This window comes from Bactrocera neohumeralis, chromosome 6 (assembly GCF_024586455.1).
Source record: "Bactrocera neohumeralis isolate Rockhampton chromosome 6, APGP_CSIRO_Bneo_wtdbg2-racon-allhic-juicebox.fasta_v2, whole genome shotgun sequence".
NCBI classification, from domain to species: domain Eukaryota; kingdom Metazoa; phylum Arthropoda; class Insecta; order Diptera; family Tephritidae; genus Bactrocera; species Bactrocera neohumeralis.
This window is the reverse complement of record NC_065923.1, coordinates 876,235-901,597: the sequence shown is the minus strand read 5'-3', so window position 1 is coordinate 901,597 and position 25,363 is coordinate 876,235. Positions and strand designations below refer to the sequence as shown.

Below are 25,363 nucleotides of genomic sequence, written 5' to 3'. Positions count from 1 at the left end.
TTAGCTGCGATTGAAACCAGAAATACAGGGTACTATTTTAACAAGAATAAAACTTTTCACAGCAAGCACTTTCACTGCTGTTACATGTTCAGGAACTTGCTTTCAAATTAATCACACGAACTATTTGTAAAAATTGACGGAAATTGAAAGCTGTGATGTGACCTACAAGCAACTTGCTAATCGATAATAGTTTCAAGGCGTCGTCATCATGGAAACCACTTAAAATTCTTGATATAAATTAATAATATAATTTGAAAGAAGAAATTGACATCATCTTGACTCTGTAAGGTCCGGGGTATTAAAAACATAATAAAATGTCAGAATATTGAAGAGTTCATACAAAAGTAAACAAATAAAACACAATCATAATATATTATTTTATAATACACATACATGCACGTTGAGTAATTTTGCAGTACAATGCTTATAAATGCGACCGTGTTGAATTCTTATCAGTTTCTTATGTCATAAATTTATGCAAAACCGGAAAAAGATAAACAACGATAACAGTGAAAAATAGCAAATAAATAATTAATAACTTTTGGTAAAAAGCTTGTTTATACATATGTTTACGCAGATTATACAAATTCTTTCATACTGGGATATCTGTTGTCAAGAACTTTTCAATAAAAGTAATATCAATCTGCTATTATCGGCGTAAATATCAAAGTTCAACGGTGGAAACATCAAAAACCACACAGCACGAAAATAAAGAAGTCGCCTTTTTTGTCAACAGAAAAATAAATTTGAATAATATGTCTCTTGGAAAATTAGTGGGATCCATTGATGAAGGAACAACATCAGCCCGTTTTATGATTTTTCGAGCCGGTACCAACAATGTCGTTTGTTATCACCAAATTCCCGTACCATCTATTTATCCGCAGGTTTGGATTAAAATATTTAAAAATGCATATTTACAATATAAGTAAATTATTAACAATTTTTGTAGGAAGGATGGGTGGAACAAGATCCTATTGTTATATATAATGTGGTAATTGAGTGCATTGAGGAAGCCGTAAAGAAACTCCAGAAACTAGGAGGTTCGGTTGAGGTAAATATCAATATACATATATATTTACTATACACGTAAACTAGTATTTTTTAGCATGATTCAAATAGTCCTTTTATTATTTAAGGAAAATATATATATTTTTTTATTAATTTAGTTATATATGTATATATGTACATAGATAAATACAAATTAATAACAATTTTTACACATTCAACATTTCATTACCCATCCCTATTTTACAAAAGCTTATTTCTTTGCTTGATGCAGCAATATAAGTTTATTGTCTATTCATGAAGCTGCGGTACTTTTGAGCTTCTATTATACGATCCTCTAGTGAGCGATCAGGTTGATCCAAACATCGATCGTCCATTTTAGTATAAATATGGTCGTTTTCCTTAAAGTCCCGTGGACGGCGAGGCAGAATGTGGAAATGTACATGCGGTACTGTTTGACCGGCATCGGGACCATCCTGAACGGTGACTGTTGCAGAAGTTGTTTTATAAAAATTCTCAAGCATTCTTTGCACCTTACAAACTGTTGAGAAGAGATCACAAATTTCGTGACACAACAAACTATCCAGACGCTGAGTCACTCGCTTTGTTGAAACCAATACATGTCCCTCTACAACGCAGCGTAGATTAGTAAATGCAAAACAATGCTCGGTTTCGTAAAATACAGTTTCCTTTTTGATAATATTATTAGCAAAATTATAATCTTGAGTAATATCTATTGTTCCCATTCCAAAGGAAGTTAGTGAGTAAACATCATTACGCTTGTGTCGCATTACTGGCATGCTCTTTTGTACAAAATAATTTTTGTTTAAATCAATTTCTGCTGTTGCGATCGTCAAATCGTTTTCCTCACAATTCGCCAACACCTTCCCCCAGGGGTCAACGATTAGAGCATGACCCCAACTGGTACGCTTACTGTTGTGTGCACCAATTTGAGCTGCGGCAATAACATAGCATTGATTTTCAATGGCACGCGCTCGTAATAATACCTCCCAATGAGCTTTACCCGTCGAGTAAGCAAATGCTGATGGATACGTGAGTATTTGGGCTCCAAATTTGCGTAAAATAGAACTAGCTTCACCAAATCGTAGATCATAACATATTTGCATGCCCAATAAACCTATAGGAGTGTTGACTGGGGATACCAGATGGGAACCTGGTGTCACTACATCTGATTCACGAAAACGCATTTCCTCTGTTTCGACATCGAATAGATGTAACTTTCGATAGACGCTCACAACTTCACCAAAATCATTAACCAGTACATGTGTATTATATATTTTATCGGTTTTATCATTGTTTGTATCGAGTATAGACTCATGAATACCACCCAGTGATACCCACATTTTATTGGTTTTAGCCAATTCCTTATACTGAGCCATAGTTGCACCTTCCAAAGGTTCTGACAACTCCAATGTTTGTTTTCGGTGTTCCCCTACGAAATCACAGCATTCTGGCAGAAATAAAAATGTCGCTTTTTGCGTTTTCGCTTTGCAAAATAATTCTTCAACTTGTTTCATATTGTTAGCTTTATTGTTCGAGGCACACATCTGCCCGATAGCAATAACCTTGGATGCTTGGTTGGAGGACATTTTTGATGAAATATTGGCAAAGCCAAAATAGTCTGAAGGAACAGTTCCACCTACAAATCGCTTTAGTCTTTGGAAGAAAAGCATTGATAAGGCCACTTTTCAAAACTTGGTCACAGTATATACTGTGTTTTCTGCTTTTATTGTCTTATTCCGTTTATTTTCTATTTGTGAAAAAAATGTCAAATTAATTGAGTGACAAATAAGTTACTCACCATCTGTGCTGTTTCACCATTGGGCCAGGGTTGTTATTTTTATTTCCATAGTCAAAAATATATTTATTCTGATGAGAATCAGTTTAATTAAAAAATTTATTCGAACTTAATTGTATTTTACTTTAATTGTAATAAGAAAATGTATATTATGCACAAATATTTTAAAGGCAATGATATATCTACATACATATGTATACCTTTAAAAAGCTAGTGGTAATGTTTTAAAAATGTTTTTCTGTAAGAAGTATATTTGTATGTATGTATGTATGACGCCTCCATATATACTCCACTAATTTTCTAACTGCGAACAATTCTATAAATATGTATGTATGTATGTATGTATACATACACATATTTTTTGCAAACCAATTTTTCTTTAAACTCTTTATTATTATTATATGAATTTGACTTATGATACATACATCTTTAAAATGTACATTTAATGCATTAATTCCATTAAAATACTTCCGTGCTATATATTTTAAGGACATCGTTGCTATAGGTATTACTAACCAAAGGGAATCAACTATTGTTTGGGATCGGGAGACGGGTAGACCATTACATAATGCCATTATTTGGCTAGATAATCGCACATCTAGTACGGTTGATGAACTAGTTGAGACAATACCAAACAAATCACGTAATATCAATTATTTAAAACCGCTATGTGGTCTCCCCCTTTCCCCGTATTTCTCTGCGTTGAAAATGCGTTGGATGCGCGACCATGTTGGAGAAGTTCAAAGGGCCATGGAAGCCAATAACTGTCAAGTTGGGACAGTCGATACTTGGCTGATTTATAAATTGACAGGAGGTCCTAATGGAGGGGTTCACCTAACTGATGTGACAAATGCCTCTCGTACCATGCTAATGAACATAGAGACGTTAAGATGGGACCCACATCTGTTGCGGTTTTTTGGCTTACCACTTTCTATGTTACCACAAATACGTTCAAGTGCAGAGCATTATGGTGATGTAACGGTTGGCATTTTAAAAGGTGTCCCCATTACGTCATGTTTAGGAGATCAACAGGCGGCACTTGTAGGCCAACAATGCTTAAGCCATGGGCTTGCCAAATCCACGTATGGAACGGGATGTTTTCTTCTCTATAATACGGGAACATCAATGGTGCAATCCAAGCATGGTTTATTAACAACAGTCGGGTATCAATTGGGACCACGAGCTCCGCTAATGTATGCATTAGAAGGTAGTGTTGCGATTGCTGGCGCGGCCATAAATTGGATGAAAAATAATTTGGAGTTATTCGATTCGGTTAGTCAAGTTGAAGAGATGGCCAGCAAAGTCGATAACTCTTTAGATGTTTATTTTGTTCCGGCATTCAGTGGACTGTATGCACCATATTGGAATCAAGAGGCTCGCGGGTAAGTCCTCTACACTCATACTTGGATATAATATAAACGCAGTGGATACACCTTATTTCAGTGTCATTTGTGGTTTGAGTGAAGAAACAACCAGTGAACATATTGTACGTGCTACTCTTGAGGCTATCTGCTTTCAAGTACGAGACATTTTAGAATCAATGCGTAAAGACTGTGGCATACCAATGACGAAATTAATGGTTGATGGTGGTATGACCGCGAATAATTTATTTTTACAATTGCAAGCCGATCTGGTAGGCATTAGTGTGGTTCGCGCTAAAATGCAAGAAACAACTGCTTTGGTATGATTAAGGAAGAAATGTTTTTTTATATAGATTTTCAAATGTATTTACTATATTAGGGAGCGGCTTTGGCGGCTTATATGGTTGTAAAACCTAGCTTTGACATCACTGCACCGCTTGCTGGCAGCTCAGGTCAAATGACCACTTTTAAACCAACTATTGGAAATCACGAAAGGAATATGCGTTACAAAAAGTGGAAAATGGCTGTGGAACGTTGTATGAATTGGGATACTTCAACATTGACCGAAGCTTCGAAACTCGACTTCTAAGTTTCGGATAGTGAATAACTTTTTTCTGTTTTAAATTTACATGCTTATGAAATGTTGAGTTCTAAATTCATCCAAATAAAAAAAAAATCGGTTTTTAGTAAATAGAAAACGTATATTAATATCATAGTTGTATTTGGTTATACATATGAAGAATCAGTGAGTAAATACATACGTCTATATATCATAAATGAGTTCTCACAAATGCTAAGTTTTGTGTGTTAGGACATGTGGATTTAGATTGACTCTTCGATAGTTCCACCAGAGGCCTGTTCAAGTTCGTTAAGCATTATTACTCCACCTGCCGCTTCGTCAACGGCTACTGCGACAGGTGCATCAATGCCTCCACCGCCGGCCACTTCAACTTCAGGAACGAAAGGTACACGTGCCTCAGCATTAATATTCACTTCTGGAGGCCTTATTGGATTGCCACCTAAGTTATATATGAATCGTTTTCTTTTAAATGAGTACATTTTATTATTAATAATTGTGTATATTACTTGCGTCGAGTTCTAAAGGAGGATCTGCATTAGCCTCTGCCAAATTTGTTACTGATTTTGATTTAACACATTGAAAGTCAACGTGACGACTTTTTGCTTCCTCCTTCTCCCAAGACATGTGTATAAAAGGACGTTGTACGTAGCTGTAAATTACCTCTGCTCTACCACCTGGTCTTCGACGAATTTTCTCTTTGTGCGTTGGATATCCTTCGATTCCACAACGTATTTTCTTTAATCCACGGTCTTTCATTACTTGCTTGGCAACGTCACGATTCTCAATGTATTTAAAAAATCGATGCATAGCGGTGCTGTGCACAGCTGGAATTATACATATTTTAAGCTGGTAACAGAAATATCAAATATTTTTCAATTACTTACTTTGGCAGTATTCTTCACCCATTTGAGGAGGAAATTCTTCATCCCAGTCTACAACGTCGTCGTCTAATAAAACTACAACATGACATTCTCGGTCACCACGTTGAGCTGATGCAACCATTAAGGGCAGTATTAGATCTTCAAGAAAAACTTCAAATTGTTGGCGGGCACCTTCGTTGCTGAGTTCATGTAGTAAACCTCCTTTTAGACGAGAATACATGCGTGCGAACATATAAACGTATATGGGGGAAGGGGAAATAAGTACGTATTAAAAAGTCGAAACAACAACGAGAAAGAGGGGAGAGAGAAGAATGCTACTAAATAATACTAATTTGGTACAGATTTTTATGAGTAATGGTGTTCTAAATCTTATAATAATATATTATCGATTCCTTGATGTTTAACTGTTTTGTATGTATATGTATATAGATATATTTTGAAAAAACTCACGTAAATTTTGGCATCGAACTGTGGTCGCATCAAATGGTATCAGTAAATAATCACACGCCTCTTTTAGTTCTGGTACAGATACAGTTGGAGGACAGCGTATTATTCCAGTTTTATAGTACTCCAAAATTGCACGGAAAACTGTGTGTGAAATCCCTTCAGCTACTTCGTATTCGCCGCGTTCATTAGGATGGACAAATTGAAAGCCTGAACTGAACATTGTTCCTAACATGGTGTTTGGATGTGCAGTTACCAAAGCTTGTTCAATGACGAAACGGACATTGTCCACTAACAATGCAATACGATCCCCGGGACGCATTATAGCACCACTACCAGGATTATTAGATAAACTAGCGCCTGTTGTGGCCGTCTTGTCATGTTTCGGAATAGCACCACTTGCCGCATTCATATTGATTCTCTGCTGTGTCAGCTGATGATGGGGCTGTGATTTACTGCAAATGTTGCGTTGTAAATACCCGCTGCTCCTACAGGAATCAATGAATAATTAAAGAAATATGTAGAAAAAATATACTTTTTTTACAATACTTTACCTATTTCTATTTTTCAAAATTCTACGACGTCGTTCCTCAGCTTCAAGATTTTCTTCAATACTACTGCTGTCACTGTAGGAGTCGCCGACGTCAAGTTGACTTTGTTTTGTCGCTTTTGTAGAGTTGTTGTTGCTACTACTACTATTTCCAGAATTTGGAGAAGTTGTTGACATCGTTTCCGTTGGACTGACGAAGCTACAATTGCTTCTTAAACTCCAACCCTCTTTTTAATTGTCGATGGTCACCCGACGTTTGTTGTTTCCACCGCTTTCCTCGCGTCTATCTTCGCCGATTTGTCCAATGTACCAAGAACACTTTCTTACTATTCCTTTGTTTTTGAGAAATTGGAAAATTACATGAGCCATTCAACCCCACACCCCTTCTGCGTTTAATGATATTGGTGACTTGTTTCGCTTGCTTTCTTATCTTGTTGTTTTTATAGTGACTAAGAAACTTTTAATTTTGTTATGTTTTTCTCCAAAATGGTTATTGTTAGAAAGTACTTGATAATTTGGCAGATTATTTTAAGGCTGTAAAAATTTGAGCAGTTTTACCAAAGCGTAATCGAGTATAGTATAAATGTCTAGTAAGCGCTAAAAATTTTAGAAATTTTCACATTACTATTCACCATGGTTTTCATTCTAATCTATTTAACTGAAGTGTCAACATCACAATACCCTCCACAATATACCTAGAGATGCAATTAGCACTGATGTTTTCAAAATTATAATTGGTTTGCTTAGCTAATAAGTTTTCACTACAAAATAAGTGATCAGTTGAATTCATTATTTTAAATGTATTTAAAGAACAAGCCATTATTTATTTAAAATTTTTTTCAGTTAATATATACTATTGTGGGTAAATTTTAGGCTAAACTTATCTTCTAATATGTTTTTAACAAATTTAGTATTTTCATTAATTTATTTTAAATTAAGGTTTTTGTGGCAAACATATTTCATAATGTTTTTTCTGTTAATTCTTTTAACAGCTGCAGTTCAAACTATATGGAGTATATGTTTCGAAATACCAATATTATATTTACGGTTTTAATCTGATAAGAAATTGTTTTCTACTTGCTATTACGAGAGATGATTGAGACGATAATAATCACATCACTGATTGATTTCATTCACAATAATGCAATCAGTTTAAAGTGTCGGATTAGCCATCTGGCGGCTTATTGAAGGAATGACAAGTGCAGCGAAGAAGTGGCTAAGGCGAAGTAAAAATGGAGTGTCGAAAAATTAATAATGGCGACGACGTCTTGTAAATATAAAAGAAATTGAAGAAAAGCAATTTCTACGGTGTGAATTTATCGAATTTCTCGTAAAAAAATATAAACTAAAACAAAGGTGCGCTTTGCGCATTAAAAAATGGTAAAAGTTGTATGTGTAGTGAATGAAAATGTGTACGACGAGAAATTGCGGCGGCAAAAGTTAATTTTCTTAGCTTTCGATTGTAGCTATTCGCAAAAAAGGGAACAAGTAGGAAACAGCACCAGCGTAGAAAAAGTATTGTGCTCTTCGCAATATATATTCACAAATAGATATTGAAGAGAGAATAATTTAATATAAAATATATGTTTCTAATCGGTGTCCTAATTTAGTGGTGAAAATAAGATTTTGTATAAAATAATTTTCATATCGTGGATATATTGCATGTACTCTATACGAGCAAAAATTTACCATTTAATTTTACCAAAAGACTTTACCGCATATGTGACTGTCCCGTTCACTCACACGTGTATATAAAGGGTTCGTGGGCGACGGCTAGTGCGCTTAATGTGGTTTTGCAGTGTATTTAGTTTTGCAATTGCGCGGAATTCGCCGCATATTATTAGTGTCATCTGTTGGTGAAATAATGCAATTTTTAGAATTTCCCGGCGAATTTGAGGAAGGCACAGGCCAACGAATATGTGGAGAAAAAACAAAAACAGTGTAAACTATTAATTTATTCGCATGTAATCAGTTGAATAATATTATGTAAAAAACAATGAATGATGAAAAGGAGGATCAATTCGGTGAGCGTTCTGCTCCACCTTATTGTGATTCTCCTTTGAGATGTTAGTGTTATTCCTTATGTGCATCGCTTCCAAATCATAGTATATAAAGTGGAAATCGAACGGTGCACCAAGTAATTTGTGTCTGTATGTAAGAGTGAGAAAGTGAATAGGTGAGAGTGAGCAAGAAGTAGATATCAATCGAAAAGACGAATAGCGAAGAGCATAAACGCAGTGCAAGGCATCAAAGTAAAACGCAGAGATTTCTTAAAATTTATTTTTAATTTATATTTAACTTTTTCAAAATCAGGTATATAATGTAAATTCGAAAGGCCAACAAAAAACTAACATTTTTGAATTATACTATTTGATGGATATAACGTGTTTGAGACTTTCGAAATATGTAAACCCATTAGATATTTTCCAAAGTGCAAGGAGATCTTGAAAAACAAAAGAAAATATACACAAAATACACACTGCGAAAACTGATGCACAATAAAGACGGAAACTCATTCTAAAAGAAGGCGATAAATCGGTAAAAAGAACAATTTAGCCAATAACAATAATATATACTTTACCCGATTAGCTGCAATACCCAGTTTAACTGACATCAAATTATTTTAAAGTGTTTATCTCTGTAACTTAGCGAAAACATAAACGTGATTGTTAATAATATACGCGCAAATAATAATCATCAAAGGCTATATCATACCTAACATTCATCGTACCAATTCTATGGTCATTAGTCAGCGGCATAATTTCCTTGCTACCAATTGGTAAACACTAACGCTCTTCTTGAATAGTTCAAGTGGGCGGGACGTGTTATAAACACGTAGCTGTAGCTTTGTTGGAGCAGTTTTCAAAATTCATCAAAGTGGCGCGTTACGGGCACGGACAAGAAGCAGCGTCTCGCTCCATGTTTTCCCGACGCTTGCGACGACGTGTACGAGACTTAACGCCCCGCCACTATCGTACGTGCATACGTAAAGTGGCTAAAATTCCGAATCCCAACGCAAAAATATTAACACATACTTTTTCAATAAAAGTGGGGACCAGTGTACAACCTGTACCACATGCTCATTTCCAGCAAAAACTGAAGCAACAACAAAGACAGCATTTGGTTAGCCACTTAAGGATTTAAGCATGTAGTAAGTCTTTTTGCTGATATTAAAACTGATCTCCACAACATTATAATAATAAATCTAATTTCAGGTCTAATAATAAAAATTATTCAAAAGTGCAAAAGAGAACACTTTCAAAGTTATAGTAGTGTTTATCCAATCACAATAAAAATCCAGCAACTACGCGTTAGTGCATAAAGCAATCAAAAATAAAAAAAATAAATAAAAACTGCACCATTTACTAAGAGTCACCAAACCAAATAGAAAATCACAACACAATTATTTAATGTTGTGCCTAAACACATCAATTAAAGCGGTGTAAAAAGTGACAATTTAATTACTAGATTTATTCTCCTAAAATACGTAAACCGTTGAGTAATTTGTGTTTTCTTGAGTTCACTTGAGCGAATAGAAATCAACTGTTACCAATGAAAGATGTCACAAAGAGGTAAACGCGGTAATCATCAACATCATCAAAGGCTCGACGTCGAGCCACAACCTCCGCCAACAAAGCGACGCAAAGGTCGGCCGCCCAATGGTGGTGGGGGTAGCAATGGCAGTGGAAGTGCCGGAAGTGGTGGAGGCGGCGGTGGAAGTGGAGTAGGAAGTGGGCTCAATGGCAGCATTGGTGGCGGAAATGGTGGCAGTCATAGTGGTAGCGTAGTAGGTAGTGCACCTATAAGTTTACCATATACCGCTTCCTCTTCAATAAGCAATAGTAATGCTGAAAATGAGCAAAACAGCGTAGTCGCTTTAATACCAGAAGAAATGGCCGCATTAGCTTCCACAAGTGCTAAAGTAGCAGCCAGCCAGGGTTCTTCATCCTCGGCGGCAGCGTGGCAACCGCGTTCAGTGGCAGATATTAAAATTTCAAGTATTTACAATCGAAGTTCAACGGAGGCACCAGCAGAGCTCTATCGGTATGTATTAAGGGTAAACTTATTAACTTCCAAAGTTATATGTTATATGATTTCCAATTAGTAAATAAATTGTATGAAATCACGTTTATGTTATGTATATGAAACCACTTTATAATTTTACTAACAGCAAGGATCTCATAAGTGCAATGAAATTGCCGGATTCAGAGCCTTTGGCTAATTACGAGTATCTCGTAGTAAACGATCAGTGGAAGCAAGAGTGGGAAAAGGGTGTGCAGGTGCCTGTAAATCCCGATTCTTTGCCAGAGCCCACCGTTTACGTGCTGCCAGAACCAATAGTGCCACCTGCGCATGACTTTAAACTGTAAGTACCCTCAACTTATTAAACATAGACACATGATCAAGTATTGTAATAATAATTTATATACATCTGATTCTTAGTCCCAAAAATCGCTTCCTGCGCATTACGAAAGACGATACTTACTCCAGTGAGTTACATTGTCTTACAAATGTGGTCACTCAAGCAGAGAATACATGTGCCTACGATATTGATCCGGTCGATGAAGCTTGGCTGCTATTACTCAATTCCGATCGAGCGCAGTACGGTGCTTATTCCATAACGGAAACACAATTTGAACGCGTTATCGAAGAATTAGAGGTGTGTATTAACTAGTTTAGTTGATTTTTATATTTAGTGGTATAAAATTAGAAATAACAAATTGTAATGTTATAATTCATTTGTTCGTGCGTGCAGATACGATGTTGGGAGCAAATACAAGTAATCCTGAAAAACGAGGAAGGTCTTGGTATCGAATATGATGAAAACGTTATCTGTGACGTATGCAGATCTCCCGACTCTGAGGAAGCGAATGAAATGGTATTCTGTGATAATTGCAATATTTGCGTACATCAGGCATGTTATGGTATTACAGCGATTCCATCAGGTTCGTAAACCACCAAAGCTAGAGGATTAAATAATATCGCACTTTCTAATTACATTTTTACATATTTCTGATTAGGACAATGGCTTTGTCGGACGTGTTCGATGGGTATTAAACCGGATTGTGTACTATGTCCGAACAAAGGAGGCGCAATGAAATCCACTAAATCTGGCAAACATTGGGCGCATGTTTCCTGTGCCCTATGGATACCTGAAGTAAGCATTGGTTGTGTAGATCGTATGGAACCTATCACGAAGATCTCGAGCATTCCTTCGAGTCGTTGGGCACTTGTTTGCATTTTGTGTCGGGCACGTGTTGGAGCTTGCATACAATGTTCGGTAAAAACCTGTAAAACCGCTTACCACGTGACATGCGCTTTTCAACATGGCCTTGAGATGCGAGCAATTATTGAAGAGGGTAACGCGGAGGATGGTGTTAAACTGCGTTCATATTGCCAAAAGCACAGTGTTAGTAAAGGAAAAAAGGATGGTAGTGGTACACATAGCAGTAGCACAAATAAACATAACAGTACACATGGTGCAGCTAATGAAGAGGACGATTGCCGGCGACGCAAAAGTCGAAAATCCGATATGACATCAGAAGAACGCAATCAAGCGCGGGCTCAACGCTTACAGGTGAGTGCAGAGCATTCGATTTGAAATTAAATGGCTTTTGAAGTAAACATGGGAGATGCGATCCAAATTTCCTTAGCAGCTGTTTTTTGTATAAGCTCTCTCAATCAATATTTTTTAGGGAGAAACTGTTATTTTTGAAACTTTGAATATTAATATATACATTTTTATGTGTTTGTTCATAATTTTCTTTATAATGTTCTTTTAACAGGAAGTCGAGGCTGAATTTGATAAACATGTCAACATCAAGGACATCAGTTGCCATTTGTTCGATGTGGATGACGATGCCATTGAATCGATTTACAATTACTGGAAGTTGAAACGAAAATCGCGGCATAATCGTGCTCTGATTCCACCCAAGTCTGAGGACGTAGAAATGATAGCGCGTAAACAGGAACAACAGGATCTCGAGAATCACAAGTTGGTCGTACATTTACGTCAGGACTTGGAGCGTGTAAGAAATCTTTGTTATATGGTTAGTAGGCGGGAAAAGCTCTCGCGATCGCTTTTCAAGCTGCGCGAACAGGTATTTTACAAGCAAATTTCAGTGCTTAGCGATGATAGTTTGCGGGAAGTTGGTAGTGGTGTTTCCAATGTGCCCAATGCGGTGATTGATGCTAACTTAGATGAGAGCTTCAAAAATGCCGTTATTTACGCAAATGACGGCCCAACGCTGTACGATAGGTTTTATTCATCGAATAGCGGTGAAAGTATTCCTGCACAATATCAAAATATTAACTTCATTTTAGAGAAGCTTTTAGGTAATGTGAAGGGAAATAAGGGAACAGGCAGAGGTACAGGTGCGCGCACATCAACATCACCCACAAAACGAAAGAATACGCATAATTCCACGGCAACGGCAAATACAACTGCAAACACGAGTGCAAACTCGGGCACTTCTAGTGCGAGTGTTCCGGGTGCTGGCAACAATAATAGCAATAGTAATAAAATCTCGCCAAATAAGAAAGTAAACAATGGTGCAATAGCAATAGCACAAGCGGGCGGTGCGTTGGTTGCGCCGTCGTCTACGTCATCGGCAGCAGGCACAGGAACGGGTAGTGAAAAACAGATCAATTCTAGTCGCCGCAGTTCAACTGGTGCCACGGGTGGTTGTGCCGCAAACTCAACAGTTCCGGAGAAAAATCGACTTTCGGCTTCGAAAAGTAACACAGTTAATAGCAATGTTTCGAATAATCGTACGATGTCAACAGAATCGCGTTCTCGTGGTACGAAAAGCGGAAATGTCGGTGAGAAGAGATCTACAATTAAAGGCTCGACAAAACGCACGCATGACAGTAGTCAGTCGTCTAATAATAATTCGTCAGGGAGTTCATCCTCCGGTGATGATGACTCGTCATCGGAGGAAGAAGGAACGTCAACCGATTCGGGCAGTTCTGGTTCCGATGATGAATCAGACTCAGGCTCATGCACAACTGCATCGACATCAAGTGCCGGCAGTGGTGCGCAATCCGCTAGAGCAGCCGCAAGAAAACTATCACCTGCAAGAACAGGTAGCACAACACATGCCATTGCGGCAGCTTCAAATCAAAATAAAAAGAAGCAAAGTTATGTGCGATCCGCGGAATTGCGACAGAAGCAAAGGCGAAAAAGTGCTAGCAATAACATCGCCGCCACAGGAACTGGACGAGGTGATACTTCTGCGCCAACAGTTCTGTCCAGTTCTAGTGATGACGAACCAGATAACCGATCAGTACCTGCCAAACATCAACACCAACAATCTAAGTCAACAAAACAAAACCATATTAGTCCGAAGAAATCTACTACCCTCAGCACAACAACAACAACGTCGTCATCTACTGCGCCAACAACAGGAGCACCGCCGGTCACAGCGAATCGTGGACGAGACTTCCTATCACAAATGGCCAAACAGTTGCAACAAGAGAAGGGCTCTGAGAGTACATCCAGCGACGAAAGTGAGGAGTTGTTGCCACTAAAAGGGGCTGATAGAAATACAAACGGCACGAGTGGAGCGATATCCACAAATGCTGGCCCAATTTCGTCCCTGATGGGTCGAACGGCGTCTATTGTTCAACAAATTTACTCAGATTCCGAGAGCCTCTCTGGCGGCGAAGTCGATAAGGACGAACGCGCCATGGAGAGTAATGTAAGCGATTCGCAAAACCAACAAACTATACGTACCAAGGCAGCACTTAAGGAATTCACGTTGCAGCAACAACAGCAGTCATCCACAGCCTTAAACAATCGTGGGAAGAAGGAGTCGACGTCAAAGACTATAAATACACAAAGAACACTTGAGCGAAAGTCGGATCAAAAACAGTCGTCAGGCGGCTTAAGTAAATCCACAGTTGATGCTCATAGTCGAGGTAAAAAGACTAGCGCGGCGGCAATCGAACGACAAAATAAGATAACAGCGGACTTATTGGTTGTACCACAGCGACAGGCGGCGAAAAAGGCGTCGGAAAATATGCGTTCAACAGGTATTTACACGACTTCTACTGGGGTAGCGGTTGGTACGGTAAATACTTTAAATATGTCCGATCGAGAAACAACAGAAAAGGCCAAAGAACAGCGCTCTGACAAAGAAAGTGAGAGGGTTAAGGCAAAGGAATCTGGCATGAAGAGTGAGGCTGATAAGGCTGACAAAACGCGTGCCAAAGATAAAACTTTCAGCAGTAGTGTGGGTAAGGCTGCTGAAATCGACTCCAAAGAAAAAGAAAAGGAGAAGGAAAGAAGTAAAGATAAAGAAAGGGAACGAGTAACAGGAAAGCGCGGACGGCCACCGAAGATAAACCGCGAAACAGAATCCGTTACAGTTCCAATATCAGCGCAGAAAGACAGTGAACAAGCTTCCAAAAACGAGTTCAACTCACCGAGTCGAGGCCGTAAGGATGAAAAGAATGCCAGTAAAACGTCCGATGTTCACCATGCAAAATCCGCACCAATAGCAACCGAGAGGAGTACACGTCATTCTATCGATCAAACGACGGTTGATGCTGGTAAATCTAGTGCTCCAACGACTCCTAAAACAAATGAATTGAAGGCGAACAATATTCTCGTAGCTTATGTGCCCCAAAGACAAGCTGCTAAAAAGGCTGCTGAGCAACTTAAAAGCAGTGGTAAACTTCCTACCGTAAATGAAGCGATGCTTGAAGAGAGAGAGCGACAAGAACGCAATGAGAAGGAAAGCAAATTGAGAACACCCGACGGTCGAAGTACCCGCATGCCGCCTATGCGACGAATGTCTATGCGGGATAACACATCTCTCACTTCGAAAGAAGCCGTAACAACAGTAGCTAAGACTCCCACAAGTAGCAGACGTCGCTCTAAGGATACATCTGTGGAAATATCGTCACAACAACAGCAACAACAAACTCCTACCAAGAAGTCTACTGCGGCTGCAGTATTGTCAGAGTCCTCAAGTTCTGGTTCAGATGGTAGCACTAGTTCATCCTCATCGGATGGCAGTAGTGACAGCGGTAGTAGCAGTGACTCCAGTGATGCAGAAAGTGAAGTGGCTGAGGAGGAAGAACGGCTTACTCGCGCAACCGCCGCCAATAAACGATCACCTCGTAAATCAATTGACAAGCCACCTGCCGCGGCACGACATAACTCATCCTCTAATAACACTACCAGTGCGACTACAACTACCAAGTCGCCCAAAAGCTCTCCACAAAAGCAGTTGCGACGCAATATTAGCAACACAAGTAGTAGCAGTGGTAATGCCGTCACTGTTGAAGAGTCTGCAGCAGAAAATAAACAGCCGAAATCGACCAAACGTAAATTATCCTTGGATGATAAGGTAAAGAAGCCGGCGGTCAAACAAGCTCCAACAGATGCGGCTATTGTTGTGGACGATGAGGAGGAAGGTACTGCTTCGGCTCAACTGAATTCAATATGTACTCGCGCAATGCGTCGATCAAAGTCCGGCCCGTCGTCGCCACCTCATTCATCGCAGTTAACGACTGAAACAGATAAAAAGGTAGAACAAAAGCTGCAATCAAAGTCACCGAAGTCAATATCGTTAACACACTCAATATCTTCAACTTCTGATCGCATATCCGAAAGTGATAGTGAAAAGAGTAAAACTGTTCTCACGCTAACCGAGGAAATAACGCAGCGAAAGGCTTCAAATAGCAATTCAAATAGCTCAATTGCTACAAGTCAGCAGGGTAACAGCAAAAACCAGAATAAAAATCAAGGTTCGTTGGATAAACTGTTAAATAAATTAGAGCAAGAAGCAAGCAGAAGTTCCATGTTTGGTGCAATGGATACTGGAACACCGCTACCGGCCTCACTGTTACCAACAAATATTGTGGACGAAAAATCAGATGCCAAAGAAATAGCGTCAACGACGACATCAACGTCAACATCAACACCAATAGTTGATGCAACACCTGCAGTTCCACCTGAGCCTCCGAAGATTATTATTGATACGAAAAATGAAAGTGGTGAGGTACCAATGGATATTGATGAGGAGTTAACTACGGCACCGACACATACGACGCTACCATCGAGTAAGATTTGTGATTTGGAGGATATCGACGAACGGCCACCAGCAGCACCCATGCCAGCTTCCCCGCCATCCCCAGCAACATCGGTGTCTGATGACGAACTCTCGAATGCATCGGATGAACGAAGCTCCGTTACTGGCGGTAGAAGACGACGACGTCTGCATAGAAGACATCGACGTACACGACCTGGAAGTCCGCCATTATCACCCGAAGAGGAGCATACACATCACACTCAACACTTACTAAATGAGATGGAGCTATTGCGGGAGCTTGAAGAGGAACGTAAAATGGCGGCTAATGCCAGCAAATACTCAGCGTCATCCTCATCGCCGGCAGTGGCCGTTATACCGCCCGAACCGCCAGAAATTATTGAGTTGGATTCGAATTCAAATTCTACGGGTAGTGATCGACTCAAACAACAACAACAACAACAGCAACCACCACAAATTCTTCACCAACAAAAACAACAAACGCAGCAGCAACATTCTCAGCGACAGGAGGATCAGCAACAACAACAAGAGATTACTGGCCAAATTACACAAACAACATCGGTACCACAAACACCTGCCTCGCCTTCGTCCTCACCTGCTTTGGTGGTTGACATATCTGGCGGAACGCCTATACAAAAATCTAATATCGAAGGCAATATTAGCATACCGCCAACACCTCTTAACATTACATTACAAGAATCTCAGAACAATTTGGATGAAAACTCTCAAGGCACTACGAACATAGCCGAAATGAATAGCAGTAATAGCCGACACCAACCGATTGTAGACACCATACTCGATATGGAAGATAATGTACATCAAAAGCAGCGACAACACCAACAAAACGCATTTGCAAATGCTTTGATGAGTGCAGCTTCTTCATTTTCAGCAAATGCGAATGCTGATTCGGTGCTGGATGAGCCGGCTGATAGTCTGAGCCTCTTGGGCACATCAACTAAAGAACTAACGGAGGAAGATAGTTTTCTTGCTACTCGTAATTTGGTTGAAAAGCTGCGTAAAAAGCGCATACGCACTGATGAGCCTAAGGAAGCCGACCTATTGAAGCCTCCTCCCACACCTGCCATACCCTCAGTATTTCCATTCCACAATGCTGCCGATCCTGAAGACATTATACATGTACAAAAGGAGAATGCAGAAGCAGCAGCTGAAGTCGCTGATGTAAGTAGTTGCCTATTCGCTCGTCACAGCAACAAAGCCAACAGTGGATCGTTGTTGCCGCTAGACCAGTCAAATATTAATGAAGTGAAAGACGGCAATGTCTTGACTACACCACCCGCCACATTGACACCCACTTCCAATGCATACAACCGTACGCCGCATTCTGTAGTCACAACACCAAATGCAACACCGAACTCGAATGCTTCAATGAACACAATGAATGTGGTTGCCAACGCTAATTTGCCGAATACGAACAACAGCAATAATAATCTCGGTGCATTGACATTCCCCGAGCCGGTAGTGGGTTTCATGGATAAAAATGTCGCGCCTGATATATGCAATGTACCAATTTCACCGTTACAACAGCAGCAAGCGCAACAGCATACGGGCAACTATGGACAGACACAACAGACACAGCCACAACCACCACCACCGGATGTGGCAGAGATAACTTCGTTCCTCGAAAAGGAACTCGCCAACAAAGCCAACATCAAGGGTGGAGCTTGTTTCAACAAAATGCCAAACACCACGGAAGGAAATGTTAATGCGGTGCCTGGAGCGCCAGATTTTGTGGATTTGCATGCTGCCGCAACTGCAAAGAATAATATTGACTTTACCGGTGCTAACAGAGGTGTAAGTACTAACAACAAGCTAGTGGTTGATTGTGATTATGATGAGAATACACGGATGCAATCGCCATATGCGTTGCGCGCCACGCGGCTCTGGAATGAGAATGAAATGATCGCAGCACGACGCTCGTCATCACCTAGTTCAGTTTCCGAATCTAACGACCAAGCAAGCGCAATGGAAATGCAACAGCAACAACAACATCAACAGCTGCAGCATCAGCAAAAACAAAACCTACAGCATTTGCAACAAGTGAGTCACTCCATGCAACAACAACAACAACCACCCCCACATTTGCAGTCTAAGGATTTGGTGAGCAACAATGCACTTAACACTCAGGGAGCCTCACTGCAACAGGCAGCGGTAGCGCAAAATTGTAATAAGGGCTACTTCAACCGGGTTGACAGCTACGATATACCGTTTACCCATACCCAACAGCAATCAGCGCAACAGCAGTCGCCTTTGGTCAATGGCATCGATTCGATAATGCGTTATAATCAAGGCTATAACCAGCAGCAAACAACGCCCACGCACACGCCACAACAGCAACAACGCCAGACCACACCAAATCAAGGTAATAATCAGTATAACGGTGGTTCTGTCGGCCTTTTTCACAATACTCCTGCGGCTATGCCGGTAATGAGTCAAATGCCTTTTGTGCCCAATTCTTCCGTCGGTGCTATGTATCCAACATCGACAAGTATGAGTGGCAATGTTGCGATGACAACAACAACTGCTCAGCAGCAGCAGCAGCAACAACAGCAACCGGCTAATGACGTTGGAATGTATGGTATGCGTAGTAATGATCCCAACACAACAGTTCCAAACAGCGCCATGGCTGGTACAGCGCCGCAAACTCAATACGGCGGCGCTGCATTTACATCATCAACGCACAACTTGGCATTAACGGCGGCCATAGTTGGTACACCGGGTGGCCCATCACTGTTGGATCATCATTCACCGCACCACCATCAGCATGCCATGCATGCCCAACAATCCGCGGTATCGCAACAGCAACCGCAAACTGCACAGTATGGCATGGGTGTGCCGTCGGATAACGCTGCCGCGCCTGGCTTGTACAATCAAATGATGAGTACCTGCGCCGAAGCCATAATGCCCGTGCCGTCTTCGAATCAACATCAACAACAACAGCAACAGCAACAGGCGCAGACACCGCAAAACACATCACCCACAAAGGAGTCGCCGTCAAAGCGTTCATCTTCACGATACAATCAGCAACAACAACAAACTACACGCAACTCGCACAAGTCGCCACAAATTCAGCACAAATCCCCTGGCAAATCGCCGCGCCAAATGGAGCTGCTTAGTAAGCAGTTACAAATGCAGCAACAACAACAACAGCAGACACAACAACAGCAACAAGCGCTGACTGAATACACAAACATTCCACAGAAGCCGCCACCGCCGCCACCTAAATACGATCCATTGACGCATACGTTGGCGGGTAAACCACGGCAGCGTGCACCACGTGGTACCGGCGCTGGTTCGCGCGGCCGTGGGCGTGGTCGTGGTCGAGGACGTGGTAGTAGCGCCACCAACGCGGTCATACCGCTGCCACCGCAGATACAGCATGATGGCAACACTCATTATGTGAACAATTTGGTCGGTACGCCATTCGAATTCAATTACGATGAGGATCTGACAGCACCGGGCGTCGAGAACTTGCAATCGCTGCGCGATCGTCGACGTTCATTTGATGCTCGTTGCAATCAACAGGCGGCATTGTCCCATCCACATCAACAGACCACGCCCGATGCGCAAAAGTACACCAGTCCATCGGGGTATGGCAGTTGCAAAGTTCGCGGTGCTGGCGCCAGCGTAACAAATTCTGCCACCGCTAGTGGTTTGGTGAACTGTAACAACAGCGGCAGTGGCAGTCGTAGCACATCGCATTTAGCAGACGCACTCAAAGCGAACAATGCGAGCAGTTGTGATCACTCCAGTACACAGCAATCACTTTTACATTCCATTGTACAGCCTGTGCTGCCGGGTCCGGTGGACATGCGTACTTACAATGTTTACGAAGCATCAGCTTCACAAGAAACATACAACAATAATTTGTTGAGTGACTTTGATTCTGGTGCTGCAGAGCAAACACTTCCCGAGTTCGATGAGGAGGATGAAAAGGAATTCCAATCGGCGTTACGTGCAACAGGTTCTACCATCTCCACAAAGCAATTAACACCAGCTGCAAGCGGCAATAATACAACTGCAGGCAACATCGGTGGAAATGTTGGTGCGACTGCGTCAAGTCTAATAGGAAATACGAGCACTGTGTCGGCGTTAAATAACGTAAACACTACTGGCAGTGGTCTCTCGAATACCTGTGCATCCTCCATTATTTCGGACCTTATAATGCCAGCTGATTTGCAGACTTCAATGGAGACCACCTCCGAAGAGGTCTCTATCGATTCGGATACAACGCTCACAACAAAGGCTTCACTCTCCGATTCGCGTAATCAGCTTAAATTGAAAATCAAAGGACCACTTGCTTGTCCTGACGGCAGTTACAGTTACAATTCATCGAGTACCTCGATAAGTGTACACACGACCAATATGACACAAGCAGCTGCTGGCATTGTGCAAACATCTGTTTCAATTCATAGCCAAATTTCGGCCGGTGTGGTTAGTGGTACGTCCGTAAGTGGCGGTGGGAATAATAGCAGCGGTGGCATGAACTCTCGACGCATGCGTAAAAAGGAGTTGCTCAGCCTGTATGTGGTGCAAAAGGACACCAATATGGATGATTCATCTGGAGGACTGCCACCTAATGACGTAGGTTTGACAAATACCGTTGATAGTTTACGCAAGGGTGATGGCTTGGGTGGTACGCTTGATGAATACGGTAGCGAGTTGGGTCTGCAAGGAAGTTCGAAACGTTCTAAGAAAAATTCAGGACGCGAACTACGTTCAATGGATGGAGTTAATGATTTGAATGATAGCAGCACAGTTTTGGGTAACGATGGACGTCGGCGTAGCGCTTGTTCATCAGGCAGCACTGATGAGCGTGGAGGAAAAACTGGGGCAGCATCAAGTGCTGGAAAGCGACGGGGACGCAGCAAAACGCTTGAGGGTTCTGAAGATGAGCCCACACCGAAACTGAAGATCAAGATTCGTGGCTTAGCCGATGGAAGTGCGAGTGCAACGGCAATTAGTGGTAATACATACGATAACACCTATCAATATGATATGTCGCGCCGAATGGTTAGCTGTCCGCCTAAGAAACGTTTGACATCAAATTACACACCGCCCACTTTAGAGGATTATCGCCGAGAGTCGATGAACTATCGTAAAATGGTTATGCAAGACTTTGGCGAAGATGATGAAGAACGCACTCGACGTGGTGCTAGTAGTAGCCTATTAGATACCTCTATATTACCACCTGCTAAAAAACCAAAGTCTTCCAAACCGAAGAAAGACAAAAAAGAGAAGAGACGTAATAAGGAGAAGCAAACTTCTCCAGCGTCTGGAGTGGGTGATATGGGTATGGCAGCGACTGTTGTTGAGAATATGGCAAGTGCCTCACCAGGTGAACCACCAAAGTTGATTATACGCATAGGTAAACGAAAAGCTGATGTGCCCGAGAATCCAGAACGTTCCACCTCCGCTGAAGCTGCAGCCACACCACCAATGAACGCTGCGCCGATACGTTTGAAATTGGCGAGAGCCTCTGATGGTGGTGGTTATGTTATAGGAAATAAAAAGAAAAAAGAAAAGCGTACACCAACAACAACCTCCACGCCAACAATCACACCCGCTTCAACACCTGGTGGCAACACAAACATCAACCAATTGGCACCAACGACATTATCTTCAGCACACACTACGCCAACCACCAAAACCATTAGCGATTTCACCGGCGACGACTCGGCAAATTACAACTGCAATATAAGCGGCGATCGCACAACACCGAATGTTGTCGATGTGCTAAATAATTTTGGCACCGTCAACATCGCAGGTGGCATTAGTAATCGCGAAGAAACCGATCCGCTTTCGTCGACGCCAAAAGAAGCGAGCACACCATCCCCCCGTCTGGTCATCGATACGTGTAAAGGTGTTGATGTGCATGATTCCAACACGGCGAGCTCCCTGGCCGAAGCCATGTCCATAAGCACGGGTTTAGGGGGCGAAAATGGAACTATGAGTAACGCTTTTGCGCCCATAGCACCACTTACCGTTAACTGTAATGAGCACAGCAGTGGCAACAGCAACAGTCATAGCCATAGTGCCAGTAGTAGCAGTAGCAGTGCCAGCGCCAGTGGTAGTAGTATAAGCGGTGGCAGTCTAAACAGCAGCCACAATACAGCCAATAATACCAACAACAACAACAACAATAGCAGCAGTAATAGTCACAATAACAATAATAATAACAACAACAATAACAACAGTAATAGTGGTTTACTTCCATTAAACAAAGACTGCGAAGTCAGATGATAATCACGAAATTGGTCCCCGCTCAAACATCAGCGGTTTTAGTGGGCGCCATTAGTTATATATATATGTAGTTAGTTAGTAAACGAACAGAAAGTGGGCGCATGTGCAAAGGAATAAATAAGGCTAAGCATTGAGAGCAGAAAAATCGCTCGGCGCATAGCGAAGCGTACAGGTTGAGTGTTGGAGCTTAATTCTTTTAATATAATTAAAAATTTTTGTTTAGTATGTTTTTAGGGAAAAAGTGTATAATATGTCAGAATTTTATCAAAAGAACAATAAGAATCACAACTAAACATCATTTTATTTGAAAAAATAAAAAAACGCATTTTAACGTGTATAACTTTTTAACTACTTGATTGGGACACACACACACCACTCCCCGAGCCATGTTGTTTTTCATTAAATGTGCACAGCAAGTCAAATGCCCATAGTTACACAGCATATATGCATTCAAATGCTTTAAAAGAAATTTGTCGTAAAAATAGATACTATATTAAAACTATGTATATTTTTAGGTTGAATTATTTTATTAGAAAAATTATTTTTATATTTATTGAATCAATTATTACATAAAGAAAGCGCATGTCAGCTCGATTATGTGATGGGCGAAATTTTTTTCTTTGTATTGAAATGTTCCGTAACATGTTATTCCGCAAGAAAAACATTGTACATTAAAACTTGTATATTATGTTCATATTTTGTTATAAATAATTTTATTTAAAGTCCAACATTTAGTTATATGATGATTTTACACGCCGATAACTAAGTGGTTTAACCCAAAAAAATTAAGTCTAATAAAAATTACTTGTTTTTTTTTACATATTTGAAAAATTTCTATGAACTAAAATTGCCTTTCTCGATTTGTTCATTTCGATGCTTAAATACCATTTAATAAAAATGCTTTTTAGTAAACTAATTTCGAGAAATGTTTGTATGTATGTTCATAAGTCGCATTGCAAACTTAGATTAGACTGAAAGATTTACTTGTTTGACTGAGGCGGCATAAAACAATGATCCTAACGTGTCCAATGCAGGTTCTACATAGTTTTAGTTTATTCTAATTTCCTTTGTGATAAACGGCATACTGAGCGCTAGTTGTCAGCGGTTTGGCTTTTTTGCATGTTTAGTATTGGCGTTGGCGTTGGCACAACCATTACCACGTTTCATCAACGATTTTTTAGAATAAAAAATTTTAAATACCATTTGTATATTTTGGGTCCTAATGAAAGCTCCAATTTTAAACTAAATGACATTTAAATGCGCAGTTGTAATATATATACATACATACATACAACACAAATAAAATATTTGTAAAATATTATAAATATATTATTAGAGAAAAAAGCATTGTTAAACAAAAGTCGCCGTCGTATTAGTTTAGAACAAAAGGAAGGATCCCTTAGCAGTTAGTAAATAAAAAAAAATTATAAATTAAACGAAAAAACAAAAGCAACTTAGTCCTTACAGTGAGTATGTTTGTATGATGTGTACATACCACCCAATTTGTAGATATGTAAGGCATGAGTTTAGCGTGGCAACAATAGTATGTTTTTATTTGTATTTGTATTTTCAATTACTAAATTTTTAATTTGTTTTAGATGCATAAGTGAAAATAAAAACAATTATTATATAAAGAGTATATATAAAATACTTATAACTGGCAAATTAAAAAATAAAAAAAGCGTAAATACATACACACATTACATGGAAAGTTAGTATAATTAAAAAAATAAAAAAATAAAAAAAAAAATCAAATAAGTGGAAAGTTAATGTTAATACAGTTGAGAATTAAATAATAAAATGCCAAAAAACCCGCAGTAAACTGAAATAAATATATGATATACATATAAATACGATTAATATATATACATATAGATGATATATATATATATATTAATACAGTGGTAAAGTATGCAAATGGCATCGCAGAAATTAGTTTTAAACATAAATAGAAACTTGATAATGCTGATGATGATTATTATTATATTAAATTTATTATTGTATTAAATTTAATTAATTGATTAACTGAAACTAATTAATGTTTAAGTAAAACAAGCAATTAAGAATAAACATATTCCAAAATTAATAAACACTTTCAATTGAACGTACTTATGTATATCCTATATACTATAATACGTTTGTGGGTAACGGGGAAAGGTGTCTTGGTCAATTTTGACGTATGCATGTATGTAGGTCTGTCTATATCCATAAGTAATTGATTGGTTGCAAAGTTGCTATATCGGTTTAGAAGTCATTTTGAAATAAAATTTAGGAGAACACAGAGCAGTTGCATTATCCCAGTATACTCGTATTCCTCTTCACTTCTTCATGCGTTGTTTATAATATTGGGTAAGTCAACTTAAGAATTTTCATTCATCAACGTGATAACAAATCGAAATTTATT

At 39.8% G+C, this 25,363-nt stretch overlaps 4 protein-coding genes across 8 annotated transcripts; 2 read left to right on the top strand and 2 right to left on the bottom strand.

The window, feature by feature from the left end:
- The first annotated feature begins 223 nt into the window (after positions 1-223).
- Positions 224-4,887, top strand: LOC126762755 (glycerol kinase). Its single transcript, XM_050479766.1, has 5 exons — positions 224-884; positions 950-1,051; positions 3,314-4,206; positions 4,268-4,505; positions 4,565-4,887. Exons 1-5 carry the CDS (start codon positions 756-758, stop codon positions 4,772-4,774), a joined length of 1,572 nt encoding a protein of 523 aa, XP_050335723.1. The 5' UTR covers positions 224-755; the 3' UTR covers positions 4,775-4,887.
- On the bottom strand, positions 1,123-2,804 carry LOC126762756 (nitrilase and fragile histidine triad fusion protein NitFhit). The gene has a single exon (XM_050479767.1). The coding sequence runs from the start codon at positions 2,697-2,699 to the stop codon at positions 1,290-1,292; it is 1,410 nt and encodes a 469-aa protein (XP_050335724.1). The 5' UTR covers positions 2,700-2,804; the 3' UTR covers positions 1,123-1,289.
- Positions 4,888-7,284, bottom strand: LOC126762757 (BTB/POZ domain-containing protein 10). The gene is made up of 5 exons (XM_050479768.1): positions 6,645-7,284; positions 6,097-6,578; positions 5,650-5,847; positions 5,272-5,589; positions 4,888-5,204 (listed from the first exon to the last, which is right to left on the bottom strand). The coding sequence occupies exons 1-5, from the start codon at positions 6,815-6,817 to the stop codon at positions 5,008-5,010; spliced, it is 1,368 nt and encodes a 455-aa protein (XP_050335725.1). The 5' UTR covers positions 6,818-7,284; the 3' UTR covers positions 4,888-5,007.
- A 566-nt stretch (positions 7,285-7,850) lies between these two features.
- On the top strand, positions 7,851-25,049 carry LOC126763265 (PHD finger protein rhinoceros). 5 transcript variants are annotated; one of them, XM_050480579.1, is made up of 8 exons: positions 7,851-8,020; positions 9,290-9,791; positions 9,856-10,684; positions 10,812-11,006; positions 11,084-11,300; positions 11,397-11,586; positions 11,662-12,218; positions 12,427-25,049. In XM_050480579.1, exons 3-8 carry the CDS (start codon positions 10,200-10,202, stop codon positions 22,957-22,959), a joined length of 12,177 nt encoding a protein of 4,058 aa, XP_050336536.1. In that variant the 5' UTR covers positions 7,851-8,020; positions 9,290-9,791; positions 9,856-10,199; the 3' UTR covers positions 22,960-25,049. The 5 variants fall into 5 exon arrangements, with proteins under 5 accessions (XP_050336536.1, XP_050336535.1, XP_050336532.1 ...); XM_050480578.1 differs by having other exon boundaries at positions 9,230-9,791; XM_050480575.1 differs by having other exon boundaries at positions 8,954-9,791.
- The last annotated feature ends 314 nt before the right edge of the window (positions 25,050-25,363 follow it).

Bases quoted from the DNA above. Each gene is read 5' to 3' on its own strand.
- LOC126762755 (XM_050479766.1), top strand. From the start codon at position 756: ATGTCTCTTGGAAAATTAGTGGGATCCATTGATGAAGGAACAACATCA. The intron at 1,052-3,313 runs GTAAATATCAAT...ATATATTTTAAG, and splicing joins AACTAGGAGGTTCGGTTGAG to GACATCGTTGCTATAGGTAT. The intron at 4,207-4,267 runs GTAAGTCCTCTA...ACCTTATTTCAG, and splicing joins TGGAATCAAGAGGCTCGCGG to TGTCATTTGTGGTTTGAGTG.
- LOC126762756 (XM_050479767.1), bottom strand. From the start codon at position 2,699: ATGCTTTTCTTCCAAAGACTAAAGCGATTTGTAGGTGGAACTGTTCCT.
- LOC126762757 (XM_050479768.1), bottom strand. From the start codon at position 6,817: ATGTCAACAACTTCTCCAAATTCTGGAAATAGTAGTAGTAGCAACAAC. The intron at 6,579-6,644 runs GTAAAGTATTGT...TGATTCCTGTAG, and splicing joins ATTTTGAAAAATAGAAATAG to GAGCAGCGGGTATTTACAAC. The intron at 5,848-6,096 runs GTGAGTTTTTTC...CTCGTCTAAAAG, and splicing joins AGTTCGATGCCAAAATTTAC to GAGGTTTACTACATGAACTC.
- LOC126763265 (XM_050480579.1), top strand. From the start codon at position 10,200: ATGTCACAAAGAGGTAAACGCGGTAATCATCAACATCATCAAAGGCTC. The intron at 11,301-11,396 runs GTGTGTATTAAC...TCGTGCGTGCAG, and splicing joins GCGTTATCGAAGAATTAGAG to ATACGATGTTGGGAGCAAAT. The intron at 11,587-11,661 runs GTTCGTAAACCA...ATTTCTGATTAG, and splicing joins TATTACAGCGATTCCATCAG to GACAATGGCTTTGTCGGACG.